General features: G+C 45.0%; 1 protein-coding gene and 1 long non-coding RNA gene across 4 annotated transcripts in view; one reads left to right on the plus strand and one right to left on the minus strand.

Moving 5' to 3' along the window:
* The window catches only part of GFRA1 (GDNF family receptor alpha 1), a 209,802-nt gene that overhangs the window by 57,953 nt on the left and 129,189 nt on the right, over positions 1 to 22,660 (plus strand). For 2 of the 3 annotated variants that reach the window (XM_030335078.1, XM_030335079.1), the window contains exon 5: positions 2,855 to 2,869. The exons of the other annotated variant lie outside the window; for it this stretch is intronic. In XM_030335078.1, the coding sequence (XP_030190938.1) occupies positions 2,855 to 2,869 (15 nt within the window). The remainder of the gene's footprint in view (positions 1 to 2,854; positions 2,870 to 22,660) is intronic. 3 annotated transcript variants of the gene reach the window in all.
* On the minus strand, positions 1,525 to 21,193 carry LOC115527448. The gene is made up of 3 exons (XR_003972941.1): positions 21,115 to 21,193; positions 18,592 to 18,593; positions 1,525 to 1,541 (listed from the first exon to the last, which is right to left on the minus strand). It is a non-coding gene; the product is annotated as an uncharacterized LOC115527448 (long non-coding RNA).

Here is a 22,660-nt window from a genome sequence, read left to right on the forward strand (position 1 = left end):
CCTCTCTGTGGGGATAGGCACTGAGAGACTTCACAGTGGCTGTGACATTTGAAGGCTGAGGAGGAGAGCCACTCCAGGTGTGCAGGCTGGTCCGAGGGTGGGTGGTATGGACTGCGTGTTCCAGGCAACAGATGCATGTGATGGGTATATTTAGGGAGCTGCGCATGGTCCTTCTCACAGTCTCTGGACAATGTTGAGGCATGGTGGGTGAGTGCCGTCCTTCCACTGCCGTGTCGGAACTTGTACCAATGATGAATGGTGGAGGTTAGAAAATAATAGTGTATATAAGTTAGGGCAGAGTCGAAGTTGTCCTGGAATGGCACCGATATGCCTATTTACATCCCAATTAGCTTTCGTGAGCGTGAGGGATAAGGTGGTGTTTCAGCCAATTGCCTGGGTCCTGGGAGCCTGCAACCTGACATAGCTGTGCCACAGCCTGCGTATGCCCTTGGGAGTGTGTGTATTGTGTATGAACGACACCCTTCACGAGGGTCACAGCTACGCCAGCGGAATGAACACCATTCCCACAGGTATTCCCCTCCTTGCGGTCTGTTTAATCCACTCAGGTGTGCATCCCATCTGCACCTTTCATGGGCTCTCCACTCTCTATGACCTCGTAGGAGCTGATGTGTAGCTCCTGGCAGCAAATGTAGATGTTGATGGTCCAGTTCTTATTTAGTTTCCAGTATGAAAATAAAGTTTTAAAATTCAGATTATGGACGTAAGGCATGGTCCGTGTTACAAATTAAAGTCGTACAGAAATGCTTACATAGGATTTCAAAAAGTGACCCCAGATCCCATCACCCGAAGACAAACATTTCCATGACGGTCTTTCTTCATGGAGATAAACGCTCACACATGCTTTCGTACGCATTCTTAAGTGGTCTCGGGACACGTGTTCCCTGTTGCTGGCTGATTTTTTTTTCATTCAACGGTAATCAAAGTCTTTAACTAAAGATTTTCAATGGCTGCACCATAATCCATTTTGTGGGATAAATTATTTTTGGTTTGATTCCCTGTAGATAAATAGGCAAAAATCATTGTTTTGCCAGTATACACAATGCTGTGATAAACGTCCTTATAGACTCATTTTGTACCTTTACTTATTTCATTAGATTAAATTCCTGGAAGTGGTACTATCAGGTCAAGGACTATATATTTAGCATTTTCTTACATATCGTCAAGCTATCTTCCAGAAGTTTTGTACCTGCCTACCACCCCATTAAGCAGGGTAGGAGCAGGCTCATGTCTGGGTGGTGCTGTGTTCCTACCAGCACTGTATTCAACCTTAAGTTACTGAATGAGAAATATGAACAGATGAGAGAACTTTTGGGGTGATTGGGAGGCAGTTGAGAACAGAATGAGCCTGAATGCACATCTGAGATGTTGAGAACAGAATGAGCCTGAATGCACATATGAGACGTCAGAAAAGGGGCGCCTGAGTGGCTCAATCGTTTGAGTGTCCGACTTCGGCTCAGATCATGATCTTGTAGTTTGTGGGTTCAAGCCCTGTGTCGGGCTCAGTGCTGACAGGTCAGAGCCTGGAGCCTGCTTCAGATTCTGTGTCTCCCTCTTTCTCTGCCCCGCCCCGCTCTCTCTCTCTCTCTCTCTCTCTCTCTCTCTCTCGCTCTCAAACATTAAAACATTTTTTTTTAAAAAAAAAGATATCAGAAAGGACCTGGCATATGCATAAATGTTCACCAAAAGACATGTACAAAGATATTCATCACAATTCCTAATTGTCAAACACTGAAAACAATCCATCAACATTACAAAGGGAAAATAACTTAGGATATAATCACACAGTGGAATAGTATATAGCAGTGAGAATGAGTGATATGCTGTGTGGAGCGTGGATGATTCCCACAGTCACTGTGGAGCAAAAGGCAGACGGTGTGAGTGCATTTCTATGAAGATTAAAAACAGGAAGAAACAAATGTAAGGTAGAAGGCGTGCCAGTGGTTACCAGTAGAGGGACATTAGTGACTGTTTGTTTATGCTTTTTGTTACCTGTATGTTTCCCAGTACCAGACATAGTCCTTGCTATATGGCCTCTCAAGTGATTGTTGAAAAAAAATAAAGTCACAGTTTTTCACCTTTTAAGAGACTTTGACCTAGGATAATAGGAAGATGTGGCATTATTAGTCGTGGGTTACATATGGAGAATTCATACAAATGTCTTTCTCTTTGATTTACATAGGGAACCTTAGTATACTTGTAGAGCCTTCTTCTGTTTATTCTCTTGTGTGGTGTTGTTTTTGTGTTACTTGTAAACCAGGCAAGCACTTGGTAGTGGGTGAAAAGATGGGGTTTTGGAATCAGACATTTGGGTCCAATCCCCAGCCGATTGTTTCCTCCTCTGTGGCCTTGGATGAGTTTCTGTGGTCTCGCTTTCCCCAAACTGCTGAATAAGGATGAGAATACAACCTACTCTAAAAGGTGGTTGTGAAAAATAATAATATTAATTTTAATAATAACCACCAAATTCTCTACGTTTACTACGTGCTGGTCACTGATGTAAGCTCTTAAAACAGAGGACGTAATTTGTTTGATCTTTCCAGTACTCCTGTCTATTTGTGGTTTAGGAAATGTAAGCCACAGAGTTAGTTAAGTGTTGAGCCAGGATTTAAATCCAAGAGTTTCATTCCAGAGCCCGGGCTCTTAACCACTGCCTCTGAGTTAAGGGAAATATTGTACAAAGAGTGCCCAGCAAAGTCAACATATGTTAGCTGTGATTATCATCATTGTCATTTGCAATATCATTATTAATATTTTTTCTCCTCTCTCTCTCTCTCTCTCTCTCTCTCTCTCTCTCTCTCCTCTCTCTTCCCTTGGTTTTTCACCCTCCTGGCAGATATTTTCCAGCAAGGTAAGTTCACTGTCGCCTGCCTGCTTTGCCACTGGCCATGATCGTTTGGGAACAAGGGTGTCCTCTGTGGGCAGAGGGTTGTGGGCCTTCGCATTCTCTGTGGACTCATCACGGGGGCTTTAGGAGGCACCTGAGGATGATAGGTTCAGGTGGCCTGAAGTGCCATCAGCCTCTCTGGGCCTCTGCTGTCCGGCTTCTGCTTCCGGACCATACTTGGAGGTAGGGTGGGGGCTGGGCAGTTTGGCCAGGAACACTGGGGAGAGTCGTGGCCGGGTCTCTGTCAGGGAACGGGTGGGCTTGGAACGCGTGGGGCTGGTGAGGAGCAGGTGTCTCTGGGGGGTTCAGATGGAAGATCCCTGTCCCTCAGGGCTCTTGCATCAGGGCCACCTGCTGCTTGGGCAGGGCTTCAGATGCCAGCTCCATGTGGAGGTTTCTTTGCTAAAGAAACGTGTCCCTGTCCTGAGAGGAGGTGTAGGTAAGATCATGGCATGACACCTTCAACCCAGGTGTCCCTGGAAACCCCTCCAACTGTGCCTGTGACAGAGATGGAGCCAGGCGAGGGCATAGAGTGTCTTACCCGTTTTGCCAGCCAAGGTCATGTGTTCTGGGGAGTTGGAGATGGGAGGTCTAACTGCGTCTTCTGGTTGCGTGTTTTAGTCCTCACTGAGGACGCACAGCCCCTGTGCTCTGGGGTGCAGAGGGAGGCTCGTGGGCACAGCCTTGTTGTACCTGCCAGACGCACGTTAAGGGGAAGCCGCCTCTTCCCCCCCCACCCTTTTTTTTAGATCAAGTCTGAAACCACCCGGTAGGATCGGCAGGGCATAACTGTACTCAAGCTGGGCAATACGTTTGTGGCACGTGTGTTTGCTATGTCTTTCTTGAATCCAAGGCTGGCTCGGAATAAAAGACACTGGTTTAAAAATACATCTAGGCATCCCATAAATAGCTTCCGAATAATCTTACAGGCTTGATATTTTCACAACGATTATTTCAGCCCAAACATGCAGCGTGTGTTATGGAGAATGTCTGCCTGCTCTCTCTGATAGAAGCGCCGTCGTGGGTAACAATGAGGGGACTGTTGTGTTTGTCTTTTAAGAGTCTGGAGTCACAGACCTACCTTTATAAATAATTCATAAATCCCAACAAGCTATAAGTAATAAGTTCCATTTGGCTAGAGACTAAGAGATGAGCAAAATTGAAAAGGTGCCGTGACTGTTGATGTAGTGGGAGCCCTGTTGTCGGGGCCCCTCGGTGCAGTGTGTCTTCTTCCTTGACAAATTGGGGGTTCACGGTGACGCTCTGGGAGGAAAAGAGGTTTTCTTTCTTTTTTTTTTGCCTGAGCTTGAATCCACTCACCAGCCGACGCTGAATTGCATTTCTCCTTTTGAGACACGAGGCGCTTGAATTTGGGAGGTCTTTCTGGATCATGAGGGCTGAGGCCACCGAAGAGTGGGAGAGAAAAGGCTTGTAGCAGAACTGGCTTTTCTTCGAACAATTGTGAGCATTCACGGTTGTCATGGTTGGTATAAAAAATGGCTTATTAGGCTACCTATGTCAAGTTTGGCTCCTTTTATAATCAGTCATTCCATTTGATTGATGGGATTTGCCTGTCAGTAGCAATGATATGCAGAGCAAAAGTTATAATCATCTGCAAATCACTGGCTATCGGGACTTAATAGCATCTTCCAGGAACGGAAGCTGCTAGCTGCCCGTTGCCCTGCGTGATGGTGGGCGGCAGCTCCTGTGTAAGATATTACCAGGATTTCGAATGCAGAGAATTGAACTTGCTTTTGTGAATAATTTACATGGCTCCGGCCTTACAGGACTGTTACATGTGGAGGGACATTTCTCTGAAATGATAGCAAAGAACCCACCAGCTGGTGCCCCTTCCTTACCTTTGCTTCCGGCCATTCTGCCAATGAAATTAATGCTCAGTAAAATGTGACAGTTAAAAGGTGTTGGATGGGGCATCTGGGTGGCTCAGTCGGTTAAGTGTCAGAGTCTGGATTTCAGCTCAGGTTATAATCTCACAGTCTGTGAGTTCGAGCCCTGCATCACGCTCTGTGCTGGCAGGGTGGAGCCTGCTTGGGATTCTCTCCCCCTCCCTCTCTCTCTGCTTCTCCCCCCATTCATGCTCTCTCTCTCTCTCTCTCTTTCTCTCTCTCTCTCTCTCTCAAAATAAATAAACTTGAAAAAATGTGTGGGTGACAGTCACATCAAACCAAGACAGAGGGTTCTGTGTCTTAGAGATAGTCAAAAACGTGACTGCACGATGTCTCCTGTGGTTGAAACTCTGTTCCAGAATTGTACCATTAATTTGAAACACGGGGGGCCAAGCATGGTGCTTGAAATAGACAACCAGAAAGCTACGTGGCTTCAGATGAACAGAAACCACCGCGTCGTCGCTGAGGCCCCATCTACACACACGGAGGGAACTCCGGGTGTCTTTGGCCTCCTGACCGTGCCGTGGACGTCCAGGCCCTGCCTGAGGAGTCACGGGCAGCTGCGGGAGACGCTGCTTTGCCATTGTGTTCTTCCGGCGGTGAGTGCGTGAGGCCTGGCTGCCCGGAGGAGTGCCTGCCTGTTTGGGCCGCTGTGCACCGTGGCGGGCTGAAGAGGGAAGTAGCCTCACAAGTTGACAACATCAGACATTCTCAGAGGAAACCGAAGTTATTTCCCCTGGATTGCATTATCTTTTATTTCACTACAGATCAATCTTGTTATAGTAGGTGACGGCTCAGCAGCTACCGCTGGGCCTTTCTTTGCGGTGTCCGTGCTGTGTGCACGTGGGGACGTGTTTCTCCCCCGCTCCTGTGCCATTTTATAGCTCGTTACATTTCTCTCTTCCGTAAAAGCCCCTTGCTGTGGCGGTTAGACCACAGGGCATGGGGAACTGTCAAGGACCAGTGGGCCCGCAGCTGGGCCTTCTGTCTAGATGAGTTCCAGGGCCACGGGGCTACGTTTTCAAGGAGCCTTAATTGACCCATGTTCTCTGTGGACAGCAGAGCCTGTGTGCCCCTGGATGGCTCTCAGAAATTCCAGAGTGCCATAGAACTGCCTTCCCAACAGCAGATGCAATTGAAAATGCTGTATGTGCACACGTGTCTAGAATCTTGAGTTTTAGAGCACTTTCATATCAATAGTTTAATAATGAAGCAAGGACCACACACACACACAGACACACACACACGCACACACGCCTCATTTGAAGTTACTGAAGCACCTTTTGAATACTCCTCTAAAAGCTCAACCTTGAATCTGAAATTGAACAGAAACCGAGTGAGTGGCTTGGAAATCAGAGCAATGCCACTCAGCAGGGCATTTGAAAGCGTAAGTGGGCACAGTATAAAGACTTCACCATCGAGTTAATTCTCTGCTCTGTGCTGTGAACTGAAGTCCCTGATAGACTCTGAGCCCGAGGAGGCAGAGCGTTTCCTCCTGCTCAGTTCTTACCTGGAGCTGCGATCTTGCTATTTACGAGCTTTTTCTTTCGGCTCAAGTAATTTTTGATACCTCTCAAACATAGTGCACTTGTTTTTTCAGCGAACGGTATATATGTGCCAGGCACTTTCTAGACCTTGAGGATAAGGGGACGGACACGACAGCGAAGGCTCTCTGCTCATGGAACTTACAGTCTAGCTTGGGGGGCACTGGCGCTCAGCATGCCAATAAACGAGCAACATAAATTCTGAGAGATGCGTGTGGTGAAGACAGAATCACAGGATGGTGTGCTGGTGGCCAGGAGGGCTGGACGGGGCGGTTAGACAGTGCCCAGAAGGACCAGCTATTGGAGGATGTGGAGGAACCCCGATGGGCCAAGAACACCCCAGTGTTCCAGAAGGAAACCGGTGTTGGCTGGAGCTCACAAGTGAGGAAGAGCGTCGTGTGAAATGAACAGCGAGAAGAGGGCAGGAATGTAGTCTGGAGATCAGAGGAAGGAAGTCAGCAGTGGGTTTTAAGCAAAACAGTGGTGGGGTCCTATTTCCATTAAAAATTGCCATACTGGTTGCTATGCAAATGCATAAGGACAGTGTGTGAGAAGTTAAAACCGGGACCAGGGCTGAGCACTGAGCAGGCTCAGGTGGGGCTGAGGTGGTGGTGGTGGGGGGAGTGGTCTGCCCGCAGGCCCTAAGCATTCCCCTTAGTGGGTCTCTGCGACCCCATTCCCGGCCAGCTTGCCTCCACTGAGTGTCCCATTTTTTGCTCGCTTTACCTGTGGGGAGTAACATGCCCATAACTGACACCTCCTCTCCTTAAGGCTGTGCAGGTTTTGCTCATCAAGGGCATCGTTAACATGCTCCTATACATATCTTTAGATTTTTAAAAAGCCACCTTTCTCCAGTGTACGTATACATGTGTATCATAGGTATCACATAGTTATGTGTTAAATGCTTAGGAGACCTCGATTTGGCTCCCAACAGGATTGCCTTTGTGGGGGCGATTGAGCCCCTTGCTTTGCCCTGTAACCTCAATATTTCCACCTGTAAAATGAAGGAGTTGGGAAGAATCCTTGACCCCACGTGGCTTCCTGAGGATGCTTTATCTTGAGGGGTTTTACGTGGATTTGAGTTAATAGAGTGCAGAAATATCCCATACTGCAGGTTAACGACCGTTATCTAAAGAACTTGGGTGAATGCAGAGGCTTCCCTAGTGGCTGAGAATTAAGGTTCAGAGAACTGTGGCTTCAGAAGTGGAACCTACTCACACGGCCAGTTTGGAGCATCAGCTCTGGAATTCACAATGGATGGCATTGCTTTTACTAATTTGAAGAGAACAATAAATCATAGTTTGGTTTCTGGCAGCCCAGCCAAGCCTGGTAATTGTTGGGGTGGGCTTGTGGTGACGGATACCTCTGCCATTTGTAATGTGCTTGACTTGAGCTCTTTTGCGTATTTCAAACTCTTGGGCAAACTGCTGAGGCTGGATCTTAGGTTTTCCCAGCCACCTCAGAAAACCCATCTATTCTGAAGCTCTGACCCTTGAGCCGTGAATTATGGCTCCCCTAGTAATGTTACACGTCATGAAATATTGTTTTCTTTGTGAGTGTGGGATTTGGGTGAATAAATTAAATTTATTGTTAACCGTTTCCAGGTAAAAGTTCCAAGTTGTCAGTTAACTAGCAAATGAGAAAAATGCGTTAACATTTTTATGGTGGAAAGTGGCTGTTTCACATTTCCCATATGCTAATGTTTACTGTGTATGTATATTATTTCCCATTCTTTCCAGAACCAGTGGAATATTCTGAGTTGTACGTTCTGGAAATGCATCCGCCTCTCCAGCACCAACTGAACAATGTTACCATTTAATTTTACATGGATTCACTTTGTGTGTATGTGTGCGGCGTATGAGGGCAAGGATAACCATATTTAAATAATCACATTATCTGGGATGCTTTATCACATTCGGTGTGGGCTATGGAAGGTGGCCTGTTTCCTGCCAGGTGACCTTGGGATAGGTGGGTCTTTGTAACAGATGCATCTTGCATCCATTGCAATCCCAGGGCATGAGTTTGGGGTGAAGTTTTAGAGGCTTTCCTCCCAGTAACTTGTGTTTCAAAATCGCCACATCAGTAAAAGGAAACTTTTAGATCCTTCTGTTGAGATGGTTGCTAATAAGTTTAAATTATTATTTTATTGAGATAACAACGATGGTAATAGTAATAATAATTATGCCACATTTGTGTACCTCCTGTATTCCAAGCATTGGAACAGGAACTTTGCATACATGTTCTCATAGCCTATGCCCTCCAATTTTATGAAGTATAAAAATCCCACTTTATGGAGGAGAAGACTGAGGCACAGAGTGGAATCAACCCAGTGACAGTTCTAGAACTAGTGAGTGGTAGAGCCAATTATTTTTTTTAATTGAGAGGCTTTATTCTATAGAACAGTTTTAGACGTTCAGAAACGTTGTGAAGATAGCACAGAGAAGTCACATATACCCCACATTCTATTTCCCCTGTTTTTTTTTTTTTTTTAATTTTTTTTTTCAACGTTTATTTATTTTTGGGACAGAGAGAGACAGAGCATGAACGGGGGAGGGGCAGAGAGAGGGAGACACAGAATCGGAAACAGGCTCCAGGCTCTGAGCCATCAGCCCAGAGCCCGACGCGGGGCTCGAACTCACGGACTGCGAGATCGTGACCTGGCTGAAGTCGGACGCTTAACCGACTGCGCCACCCAGGCGCCCCTATTTCCCCTGTTTTTAATGTCTTACACTAGTATGGCACATTTGTTGCAATTGATGACCCAATACTGATCCATTATTATTCACTGAAGTCCATAGCTTATTCAGATTCCCTTGTTATTTTTGTTTCTTACCTAATGTCCTTTTTCTGTTCTGGGATCCTGTCCAGGAGACCACATTACATTTGGTTGTCATGTCTCCTTAGGCTCATCTTGGCTGTGACAGTTTCCAAGACTTCCCTTGTTGTTGATGACCTTGACAGCTTGGAGGAGTACTGGTGTTTTAAGGAATATATTGTAGGATGCCCCTCTCTTGGACTTTATGTGATTTTCTCCCCTCATAATTAGACTGAGATTCTGGATTTGGGGAAGATCACAGAAGGAAAGTGCCATTGGCATCACATCATATAATCTATCATATGATCTATGACTATTGATGTTGATCTTTATCACTTGGCTGAAGTAGTGTTTGTTGAGCTTCTCCGCTATAAGGTTACTTTCCCTCCTCCCTTCCATAGTGTGCTCTAGAAGGAAATCTATCCATAGCCTACTGTTAAGGAGTGGGGAATTAGGCTCCATGTCATTGAGGGGAGAGAAACTACATAAATTATTCTTTTGCATGGGAGATTCGTCTCTTATCCTTCATTTATTTATTCCATCATTTATTTAGATTGATATGAAGTCATGCATATTTATTTTCTACCTTGGGTTGTAATGCAGTACAGCTTTATTTAATTTCTTGCTTTGGCCACTGGGAGCCTTTCCGGTAGGCTTCTTGTGCCCCTTTGACATATCCCTGTCAATTTTTGGTTGAGCACTTCTGCAGTATTTTCTGATACTATAAGATGCATCAGGCTCACCTTGTTTATTTCTCACCCTTGTCCTAGATTCAGCCATTTCTTTAAGAAGATGGAGGGTGATATTAGAAACCAAGATCTGGGAGCTAGGTGTGCTCATTGCTACTGGAGTGCCATTTCGTTTAGGCCCTCTCAGGTGACAGAGCAAAGAAATACAAGTGTGCATTTTAACCCACAGATGTATGCATATCTGTTTCTGGTTGTAACAAGGTGTATCTGTGTTAAGCCTCAGTTCTTACTGAAGTCTCTGACTCTAATCCATTACCACATGGATCATCCTAGCCTCCTTCCTTTGCTTATCGTACATTCCCACTCCCAAGGTGAAACTCCTGAGTCAGGATTTTGAACTTAGGTAGTTTGATTTCTGGTCCTGCAGTATGCTGTTCTGATTTTTGGCAGTAATATGCTGTCCATGGGCTTTTGAATACCCCAGGGGGGACACAGTCACAAATCTTTGACCCTTCCCAAAGCCCACCATGATGACCCGGATGCAGAGAGGTGAGGTTATTGAGTACATGTCTTACTTTGGGCTGCCATAACAAATATCATAAACTGTGGGGGATCAAGCAATAAACATTTATTTCTCATGGTTCCGAAGGCTGGAAATCCTAGATCAAGGTGCTGGTGGATTCTGTGTCTGCTGAGAGTCTGTTTCCTGGTTCATAGATAGCCATCATCTTGCTTTGTCCTCACATGGCAGAAGCAGGGAAGGAGCTTTCCGAGGTCCTTTAATAAGGGTACTAATCCCATTCATAAGGACTCTATTCTCATGATCTAACCATCTCCCAAAGGTCCTACTTCCTAATACCATTACATTGGGGTTAAGATTTCAATGTATGAATTTGAGAAGGAGACACAAGCAATCAGTCCATCATGGTGCCTCTCTGCTTGCACATCGGACCCAAGCTTTCTGTCATGACTTCATGGCTAGTTCTAGCTTTGCAAGCTTCTAAGTTGGTTTGTCTTTTCTAGAGTAGAGGCTGATTGAAGAGTGCCTTGTTTCTGAGCTAAGACATTTGTACTTTCTCCCATAGCCTGAGCAGGCCAAGGATGAAACAACTGATCTGTTTATAATATTCTAGCTGTTGAGTAGTTAAAGTCCCCTGTACCTTCCTTGATTGATTGCTGCTTTTGGGGTCCAAGATAGACCAGTCCTTAAAATTGCTGAGTTTGTTCTGGGGACAGATTTGAGGCTGTGTTTTCCATTTGGGCATGAGGTTCATGAGAAGTTAAGCCTGTTTATCTCTTTGGGCTGCATCCACCTGCCAATTTCCCCTAGTTTTCTCTCTCTGATGCCCCTTCCCAGATGCCTGGGCTAGTGCACTGTCCCCTCCAGGCACAGGAAATGTTCTAACTTGGAGCCTTGCCCGTGACAGCCACTTTCATCAACTGGCCAATGGGGGCACCTATGAAGACAGCTGGTGACCATTTGCTAATGCTCTCCTGCTACCTCTGGTGCACCTGGTCCTCTCTAGCCCAGCAATCAAGGAGTGGGGGGCTTGTGAACCCCAAGAAGTCAGGAAGCTTCCTTCATTTGTTTTTGGAACCTGGCTTGTCCCAAGCCATGGAACATACAAACAGTTGTAGTTGGCTTATTTATTTATATTTCTTCATAGCTGAAGCACTCTTTGGGGATGTAGTTTGTGAGCTGATAGAGATGTGTTCTTTATACTTGACGGTGGATTTGGTGACATGTTCCTAGGCTGATGGCTGGATCTGGGCACTAATTGACAAGCATCTTTCTTCTAGGGAACACTAAGCCAGACCTCCTTGATCATTTCTTGGCACCCTCATTTCTTGGCACCCCTCCCCCATCTGGTCCCATTCATCTCCATAAGCCTCTACCAGATTGACCCCTACTCTTCAAAATGCCCATCGCACCTCTGTGCCTTTGGATCTGTTGATTGCTCTACTTAGAGTATTTTCTCCTCTTTTCAGCAAGCCTTGTCCTGCTCTGCTCCTTACACTCACAAAACTACCCAGGTTCTGCCATCATGGTGGCTGGCCCAGGAGTAGGTGCTGTGGGTGTTCATCCTGATGCTGATGCCTCCAGTGTATGTGTGAGCAGTGGACTCTCCTTTTCACATGGTCCTGTAATGTCTCGTTAACACAATATTCACAATTGTGACATTTTACCTAGAAATCATTGAGAAGGTGCCACCCACTTCCCCTCCTAGATGTGTCCCTGCTTCTGCTTACTCTTCAAAATTCAGCCTAAATCCTCACTGCTAGGTTATCGTAACTCACTCCCACCCTTTTGGGTGGGGAATTCTGCCTTCCACTCTGGACCGTCCCACTGTTCCCTCTGTCAGCACTCTCTCATGTTGTTGTAATGACCTATTTAGCATCTGTCTTCCCACACCAGATTGAGCTCTTAGAGAGAAAGGAGCATTCCTTTTATTTTGAATCCCTAGCACATAGTAAGTGCTCAGTAGGTGTTTGACACAAGAAAGTGGAACAAAATAACAAGGCTCAAAGGAATTCGCATTTTGTGTATGTCTGGGTATGTGTGTGGGGGGGCATGCATGTGTGTGCACGTGCACATGTATGTGTTGCTTTTATGTGTGACTATCCAGGTTCTTTAATAAAGTTGAGATACTGTCCCTACCTTCCAAGAGCTGGTGATTTCACTGGAGACCCAAGGCCAGTCAGTCTGTGGACCTGTGGGTGCTGTCCTCTCCCAGTGTAGGAGGCAGTCAAAGAGGATGAGGGTCCCTGGGAAAGGGGAAACAACTGAAATAGTGGAGCTGGAGATTGTTTTGAAGGAAGCAGAAGATCTGAGCGGACAGAACGAGGGCAGGTGCGTGGGTGGGTGGGGTCTGGGAGGACGATGTGGATGGAGGTGGAGACAAATGCAAGCATGGTGTTGTGTATATGGATGTTGAGGGGGCAGTGAACCTGACAGGCTCTGGGTTGGGCCAATTATGGAGCCTTCACTATCTGTTGATTGCCAAGAACCTCTTTATTTTCTGGTGCTCCCTGGCACTCCTGTATGATTGAGAAAATTTTGTCTATCAAATGAATAGTATTGGTTATTGACTTTTCCCATTTTTTATTATTCATTTCATTACTCCTTTTGTTACTCAAAGGTGACCTATCAGCCAATGGCCATTCCTGATCAGCACAGTGAATGTTATATCCCTGAACTGATAAAATTCCAGTCCATAAAAAATCAGCTTGATATTTTAGGTGACTTGAGCGATGGTTTTAAAATGTAGGCGGCAAAGTTAAACTTGTTCTAGGAAACGCAAGAAAACCATTGTAATTTCTTGAGCAGAGAAGTAGCATGTATGGGCATGTGATAAAACTGTGCTGGGTGTTGGGCATCAGAGGATAAAGATGGCGTCTCCTTACTTGGCTTGTGCAGGTGCGTACATGAACTCACTTCTTCCCCAGAATAATGCTCTAAGGTTCACATGCTCATTTATCTCCATTGTTACCCCCATTTTTTAGCCGCTAAAATAGATTCAGAAAGCTTAAGTAATTTTACTTTGTAAAAGGTCTAGTAGTTAGAGAAGGACTGAATCTGAGTTCAGACACAGGCAGTTGGACTCGTACTGAATTCTCAATGACCCCATCGTACATCCTGGGGGGACCAGGAGACTGCGTTGGGCTTTCCAAAGGATCAGGATAGACAGCGCCATTATCACACAAGACGTCCCAGCCAAACCCCAGAGAAATGAAAGCATATGTCCGGCAAGAAGACTCATGAACCCAAGTCTTCATAGCTGCTTTATGCATATAGCCAAAGATTGAAGCTAGCCCAGGTGCCCATCAGTAGGAGAAAGGACAGTTACTATACCTGCAGAATGGAATACCACTCGAAAACAGAAAGGAGCAACGTGTTGATACATGCAACATTGATGAATCTCGGAAATGTTGGGCTGAGTGAAGGAAGCCTTTCACAAAAGAGGGCACTGTGTATGATTCCATATATATGAAACTCTTAAAACTAAACTGTGATGGACAAAATTCCGAACATTGGTTGCCTCTGGGGAAAGGAGAGTGAAGGCTGACTTGGAAAGAGGCAGGAGGGAACTCTCCGGGCTGATGGTAATACTCTGTCTTGATGGGGGTTTGGCCTATACAGATGTGTGCATTTGTCAAAATTCAAGAGAATGTACACGTAATATTTGTGCATTTCGCTGTATGTAAATTTTTCTTTAAAAGGAGAAAACTGGAAAACAAATATTAAATTCCAGCTAATTATGCACACACTGAAGTATTCAGAGACAAGTGCACCAATGTTTGCGATTTATTCTGAAATGCATCTAAGAAAACCCAAAAAGATGTGTTGATGGATGGAGAGAGGGAAAGACAGAGGGACAAATCTGTGATAAAGCAAGTAGAGGACAATGTTAATTGTTAATGTAAGTGGCACGTACATGGGTTTTCATTGTAAATCCTTTCAACTTTGTTGTATGCTTGAAATCTTCATAATAAAATGTTGAAAGGAAGAAAAAAGAGATCCCAGTTGAGATCCTTCCTATAAACAGAGAACACATGGCCTCATTAGCCATAAATGCAGAGGCCAGTCAGGCATTGGACTGCCCCAGAGGAGGAGGCAGGGCCTGGGGTCTGGCTTCAGGGTTCCAGGGCTCCAGGTGGGAGATGGGAGAGGACAGCCTCCGGACTAGCCTACTAGTTTCCTGAAGCTGTTGTAGCAAATGGCCACAAACTTGGTGGCTTAAAACAATAGAGATTTATTGTCTCATGGTTTTGGAGGCTAGGAGTCTGAAATCAAGGTATCAGTAGGACCATTTTCTCTCCAAAGGCTTTAGGGGAAGATCCTTCCTTGCCTCTTCCAGCTTCTGGAGGCCCCAGCAATCCTTGGCTTTTTCCCTTGCAGCTATGTTGTTCTAATCCCTCTCTTCATGGTCACATGGCTTCTTCCCTGTGTGTCTTTCTGTGTCCTTTCTCATCTTATGAGGATACCAGCCTTTGGATTTAGGGCCCAGCCTAATCCGACATGAACCCACTTTAACTTTATGACGTCTACAAAGACCCTCTTTCCAAAGGAGTTCACATGATGAAGTTCAGGGTAGACGTGCATTTTGGTGGGATACTATTCAGTCACGGCAGATGACCAAGCAACTTGGGAGGCCAAAGGAAGAGAGAGCCTTATGGGGCAGAGACGAGAGTAAGGGGCTGGCAGGGGAGAGGAAATCCCAAGGAGAGTGGAGAAGGAAATCAGATTACATTTGGCAAGATAAAGGAACAGGTCTGAGAGAGAGGAAAGCAACGCAAGTAAGGTTTTCCAGGAAAGACCGAGGCCTCACCAGGGGCCTCTCTATCCATTTATCTCCTGAATATCGTAAAGAATTAAAATGTAAATCTCAGAAATTAAATCCACGGGCACAGTGTAAACAGAGGAGGCTTCTGCAGAACAAAGCTGTTCTTTTTCCTTGTTAAACAGCCATGGTGGGAGAGCACGACTGTATGCACAGGTTTTATTTGAGATGGATTAAGGTTCGTGATGAGCGAATCTCGGAAGGATTGGAGATGCTGTTCTCATAAGCCTGCAAAAGTTCAGCTCCTTATCTGAGGCTTATCCAAACCTGACGAAACCTTTTAGGCCAGCATGGAAGTTAGGGTCCTCCAGTGGCTGAAAGTTAATATCCTGCATCAGGAAACCACCTGCATTGTGAGGGGGCAGGGGGTTGGGAGAAGAGAGACTTATAAATTAGCGGACTCTCGGAATAGAGGCTGGCTGTGGTTTGGGGCTGCCTGAGCTTGGGCCACCCACTCTCTCTGGTGGGCGGATTACAAGTTCAACCCTTGAGCCCTTTGGCTCCTTCTCCAAGGAGGTGATGCATACTAGTTCCTGAGGTCCTTTAGGACGTCCAGCTCTAGTGATGTGGCCCCGGAGCCCCGGTGGTCGCTGGTCTCTCTTCTCACTATGTCTCCCCCTCACCTTGCTCAGTCACCTCCTCAGGCCTCCATCTGGATTCTTGGGCCCATCATCTGAGCTCACTCATGGCTCGGCACACCGCAACAGTCCTCCTGTGGCTGCTACTCTTTGTAAGCATTCGGAGATGCCTTCCCTGGCAACCTTCGCTAAGATGTAGCCCCCAGACGTGCCCCCTCATTCCCTCATCTGATTTCTTTATAGCACTTCTGTAAAACAGGTAGTGCGTTGAAGAGCGTGCCCCTGAAATTCATGCCTACCTGGAACCACAGAATGTGACCACATTTGGAAACAGAGTTAGTGAAGGACCTTGAGATGAAATCATCCTGGATTTAGGGTGCATCTTAAATTCAATGACTGGTGGTCCTTACAAGAAGAGAGGACACAGAGAGAAAGCCACGTAAAGCCAGAGGCAGCCATTGGAACATTCCAGGCACAAGCCTGAAGCCACCTGAACCTGGAAGAGGCAAGGAAGGATTCTACCCTAGAACCCTCAGAGGGAATGTGGTCCTACTGATACCTTAATTTTGTAGCCTTCTGGCCTTCATAATAGTGAGAAAATACATTTTTATTGTTCTAAGCCTCTAAGTTTATGATATTTTGTTGTAGAAGCCCTAGGAGACTAATACAGTACTCAATATTATCTGAAATTACTTTGTCCGTGTTTTTTTTTTTTTTTTCTTATTCCTTGCCCATCTCTCCAACTAGAACATAAACTACATGAGAGCAAGGGCATTGCTGTTTTTTCATCCCTCCATCCCTATGTCGAGCATAGTGCCAGACACATCATAAGTGCTCAGTGTATGTTAAATTAATGACCCCTATGAGATCCAAATTGTCTCCATCTCTGGTTGATGAAATAGTTCCCCAAAGAAGTTTATTAACTTGCCCCAGATCACACATTTGGAAGAATCAGGATTCAAACTCGGGCTGTCTGGTGCTCTAGGTCAGGTTTATTTTACCACATCACAGAAGTTGTGTTGTTATTTTAAAAAGGTTATCCTTAGTATCTTTACAGTCTGTTTTTGAAATAAAAAGTGTTATACCTTACAAAACCAGAGCTGGAGGTTTTTACACAGGTTTTTGGGTATTAGCCTGCCCTGCAGGGGAAGGAAAGCCATGCAAGCACAGACACGTGCAGCAAAGTGAACACCAGAGTCTCCCGGGCCTGACCTCCCATGAGGGAACCAATGCCGTCCACACCTCGAATGGATGGAATTGCAGTGACGGGGGAAGGCTCACGCTCAGATGAACTCTAGTTGCTGCTTCTTTCCTCTCTCTGCTCCCCCGCCAACCCCCCCCCCCAGATTTGGTGTCCCCCCCCCCCCACCCCAGTCACTTTAGCACATCTGGATCACCTGTTAGATATTTTCTTGGACCTGAAGCTTGGCTTGTGGGTTTGCTTCCTGAGGAGTCCCTTGCTGCCTACCCTTTACTGTCTCCTCTGGTTCTCAGCCTCGACAAGTTCTGATCAGCCCATCCTTTTTAGCTCCTGTGGACCTGCTTTGTACCTACTGCTTAATTAGTTTGCTCTGGTGCCATCCGGCAGCTTCACTCTCTGATACACACACATCTCCACACACACACTACACCCTTACACACACACACACACACACACACACACACACACAGAGTTTTAACTTGGCTTTTCTTTTTCTGTGTGTGTATGTAATGTACATACTGTAAGTTTTTTATTAAAAGAAATATGCTTTGGTTAGGAAGCTAGCATAACTGCTCTAGCTTGCTGTGTTCCATAGTTGTATGTGGTTCAGATTTAGTACCTATGAACAGACATACAAGACATTTATTACACTTTTTACCAAAGGGAGTTAATGTTGTCCTTGCACCAACTTTTTCTTTCCCTTTTCTTTTTCTTTCTTTCTTTCTTTCTTTCTTTCTTTCTTTCTTTCTTTCTTCTTTCTCTTTTCTTTTCTTTTCTTTTCTTTTCTTTTCTTTTCTTTTCTTTTCGCAAATAAATAAAGCTTGGTTCTTAAGGGGAAAAAAAAGATGGTATAGAGTATAGGCTTTCTAATACCCTCTCCTGGTGCTTATCTTCGTTAGAGGAGGATGAATCTAGCTTTCAGAAAAAGCTAAAAGGTCATTCGCAGTCCCTTTGGCTAAATAAAACGAGCAAATCATCAGGCGTGGTGCTGCCAGTCTGGGCTGGAAATAGGATGTGGCATTAGGGTCAGCAGAATGGTTTTCCTACTGCCCCCCTCAGAGGACGAGCTTCTTGTGGGTGGGAGCGATCTTTTATCTCCAGCACCTGGAACACAGTAGGTATTTAATAGATGTTTGAATGAATTTGTGGATGGATGGATGACTTCCAGCCTTACAGTGAAGGCAATTCTAAAAAAGAGCTTGCTATATAGAATTTAGAAAAACGATGACATATGTGGCCACTCTGAAGGTATATATCAGCATTCTGTTCTGTTAAAGGAGGCCCCGGGCTGTCCAGTCACAGCGTATGTGTTTGAGTGGATCCACAGTATATTCAACCCTTTTTTTACCTTATATTTTCCAGAGTCACTAAAGTGTGGTGGTTCTGAAATCTGCAAAAAGTGTAGATACAAAGTAGAAAATTCATGTCATAGTGGGCGGGGATTCAGGGGGCGTGGGGACTTTTTTGGGCACCGTACCTAATTATTATGCGATGTTGGGAAGGTCAGTTTTGATGCTTGAAGTTTCTCACCCTTAAAGTGAGGGGGTTTGGCATCATCTTGAGGACCCATCCAGTACAGTCTATTATTCTGTGTAATGCTGGTTTCCAACCACTTCTGCTTTGGCACACAAAACTGTTTTCCGCAAAACAGTCTTTCCCCCAACGTATATCTTTCCTTCTTAGTTAGAGTTTAAGCCTGTCCTCAGTCACTGCCTCCCCCACGACATAGCTGAGGATAGCATGTGTGTTTAGACCCACTCTGGACAAAGTATCAGTCACCCTGATTCTGCCAACGTTTTTGGAACAGCTCAGGACTGTGATTTCTGTCACTTCTTATTTGCAGTGGCGATATGTGGGTTTCTGAAAAGTCAATTTGAATTTTGGAGGAGATTTTCAAGCCTTACTTGGCAAGTTTCTAAGTGTGCTGTTCCTTGCCCTTCTTTCTGTTGGTAGGGATCCCCAGTTGGGATTGGCTCGGATTTGGTGCACCTCTTCTTCAGAAACTGTAATGTCTGTCTGTTTGTCTCCACCCCATCCCCCATTCCTTAAACGTAAGTGTGGTTGGCATAATAAGGGCCCCCCAAAGGTGTATGCATACTAATCCCTGCAACTTGCAAATATGTTGCCTGGGAAGAAGGATTTTGCAGATGTGAGTGAGTTAAGGATCTTGATTTGGGAAGATTATCCTGAATCATCTGGGTGGGCTGCATGCGGTCACAGAGGTCCTTATAATGGGGACGCAGAAGGGTCAAAGAGAGAGAAGTAGATGCAATGACAGAAGAAGATAGGAGAGAGACAGAGAGAGAGAGACAGAGAGAGAGAGAGAGAGCTTTGAAGATGCTATGCCTCTGGCCTTGAAGATCCAGCCAAGACCACAAACCAAGGAATGCAGGTGGCCTCTAGAAGCTGAGAAAGGATTCTCTCCTAGAAAATCTAGAAGGAACACAGCCTTGCTGACACTTGGATTTGAGGACTCCTGAGCTCTAAAACTATAAGATAATAAATTTGTGTTGTGTTACACTAGTAAGGTGGTAATTTGTTATAGTAACAATAAGAAACGAATAGAGAGAGGGAGGCCTTTCCTGTTAGATTAAAAATACTAAGGGAAGGCGGGTTACTTGGGCAAGATGATTACATATTCATTCATCCATTTAATGTTATGGAGCATCTGTTATGTGCCAGGCACTGTGTGAGGCACAACGTGGGTGTGCTATGTTAAGAAAAAGGAAGTCAAACACTGACCTGACCCTCAAGGAGTTTCCAGTTCTATGAGGAAGATAAGAAAAGTATAAGAATAGGAGCACCTGGGTAGCTTAGTTAGTTAAGCTTCTGACTCTTGATGTCAGCTTAGGTCATGATCTTGTGATTTGTGGGTTTGAGCCCTGCTTCAGGGTCTGTGCTGACAGTGCAGAACCTGCTTGGGATTCTCTCTCTCCCTCTGTCTCTGCCCCCCTCCCACTTGTGCTTTCTTTCTCTCTCTCTCTCTCTCTCTCTCTCAAGAATAAATGAATACATTTTAAAAAAGAATAATACCACAAGGCTGTAAATGGTCTGTAGATAAATGGTGGGCAGTCCAACCAAGCAGCTGGTTAGGGTGCTTATCTATCAGGGGAGGTGGGCTGCTAAACATCACCAAATATGGCTTAGAAAAGACTGTACAGACTCTTCTGGAAAAGAGTATGGGGTATGTGTGGGGAAAATTGTTTGATAAGTAGTTGGGAATAAGGATTGGAACCCAGAGGAACCTTCTTTTTTGGTAAGACATGGGTTTTCTTGAATAGGGTTTGCAAGTTGGGGTCTGAGCTGAATTGCTGGGAACCAGGCAGAGGAGTCTGAGCGCCTCACTGATGCTCCCCTGACACAGCAGTCAGGCTGCTCTCTGCAAGAATGCCAAACAGGGCTGTCAATTTGGAGAGCACGACATTAGCAGTGTGCCTAGCAGGCCACATATCTCAGACTGACTATAAGGTATAACAAAAAAAGATGGAACAGAATCAGTAGGGAAATTTAAAGTAAAAAAGAGTTCCTCCAGAATGCGCTGAAGAAGGCTCCATGGGGGAGGTGTTTTCTAAACTTGGCCATGAAGGAAAAGAAAATATTATTTCATTGCAGGAGTTGACGAACTGGCCTGCTGGCTGGCCACCTACTTTTATAAATAAAGTTATATTAGAATACAACCATGCCCATTTATTTAAATATTGTTTATGGCTGCTTCTGCACTACGGTGGCCACGTTAAATGGTCTCCACAAAGCCTGTGTGACTGCAAACTGGGAACATTCATTATGTGGCCCTTTACAGAAAGAGTTTGCCGACCCCTGCTTTTCTGCGCCTCCGTCGTGGGTATTTGGGCAGAAGCCATAGTGAATCAGGAGTTTCAGAAGTGGTTCTCAGGCTGTTTGGGGAATTAAGATGAAGACATTGACAGAGAGAGGATATCAGACTACCATTGGCTCAGGGATGCTCCTAAATGCTGAAGTATCTTCCTTTTAATTTTTTAAAAATGTTTTAATGTTTATTTATTTTTGAGAGAGAGAGAAACAGAGCACCAGTAGGGGAAGGGCAGAGAGAGAGGGAGACACAGAATCCAAAGCAGGCCCCAGGCTCCGAGCTGTCAGCGCAAAACCCAACGTACGACTTGAACTCAAGGACCCCGAAATCATGACCTGAGCCCAAGTCAGAAGCTTAACCAACTGAGCCACCGAGGTGCCCCTGAAGTATCTTCTTAATTTGGTCATGCAGCAAACAATTACTGATGTCCTGCTATGTGTGAATCCGTAGGCTAAGGGTTGATCATCAAAAAAAAAGTTTTTCTGTGGTTTTGTTTCTATTCTAACTATTGAGCATTGGTAATCCATGGATATAAGGTAATTCTGTATCAACCAGAATACTTAATTATTCAGAACTCCAGTCCTTGATCCAGCTAAATATTGTGTCCTTAGGTAGATATCTACAACAGCTCTACCAGAAATTTTAATTAACCTTTCAAACTCCCTTTCGATTTCTTCAAGATAAATTAGAAAACATAGTGTCTACTGGGTTCATCCACAGAGAGGGGTAGTTTAAAGCTGACCTGGAAAGGTGAGCTGGGTCAGGAATGATTCATTGGAAATGGCTTTGTTTTCTTGACTTTCTGGTGGGAAAGAATTTGTGGTTATTTTTAGGTATTCTACTCTCATTTATCATTCAACATCGATTTGCCTAACAGACCCAACTTGTAAATAGTAAAACAAATTCATGGGAATATTTAGCAACTACTTTCTGCATATACAGCAGGTTGAGAGAGAGCAAATTGTTAGTAACTCGCTAGCCAATCTAAGGCTCTTCATTGGAAGCTTTATAATGAGCTTGCTTTTTATAGATTGTTGACTCTGGTTTGGCTTTGGGACAGGACTGGCACAGATAAATGGAGTGGGGGGAGGGGAAGGACCATGTGAAAGCAGATCTGAATGCAGGAATATCCCAACTGCAGTTGGCTTAGAGACTATCTGTACCCCTTTGCCTGTCTTCTCAGGTAGCAGAGCACAAAATTTTCCCAACAAAAGCTGGTTTGTGTCTCTTGGGAGACCAGTCCTTCTCTGCTAGCTGTATCAGAAAATACAAGGGGTGCCTAGGTGACTCAGTCGGTTGAGCGTTCAACTGCGGCTCAGGTCTGATCTCACTCTTCAGGAGTGAGTTCAAGCCCCACATCGGGCTCTGTGCTGATAGCTTACAGCCTGGAGCCTGCTTCAGATTCTGTGTCTCCCTCTCTCTCTGACCCTCCCCTGTTCACACTCTGTCTCTCTCTCTCTCTCTCTCTCTCAAAAATAAGTAAGCATTAAAAAAGTTTTTTTAAAAAGAAAATATAAAACAGATATGATTGATGGTGAGGGATTAGTGACATTTCTGTGAACTCGGGGCTTGGTGAAACCCTTTATCTTTTATTCTCAGATGTAGTTTTTTTTTTTTTTTTTTTTCACTTCATCTCCCCAAAGTAGGTTTGGTTTTATTTTCCTTTGGATGGTAAAGAATATGTTAATAGATTTTTAAGAATCAACTCAAAAAACCCCGAAGTCTTAAAAAATCCTTTCTGTTTCCTTCCCCTCCCCAAACTTTAATAGCCCCTGGAGTGGGTGTGGAGGTGGTAGGAATCTTTTGTACTTTTTCTAAACCCACTGTTTGCACAAGTGGCTGTTATGACT

The sequence above is a fragment of the Lynx canadensis genome, chromosome D2 (genome assembly GCF_007474595.2).
Source record: "Lynx canadensis isolate LIC74 chromosome D2, mLynCan4.pri.v2, whole genome shotgun sequence".
NCBI classification, from domain to species: Eukaryota; Metazoa; Chordata; class Mammalia; order Carnivora; family Felidae; genus Lynx; species Lynx canadensis.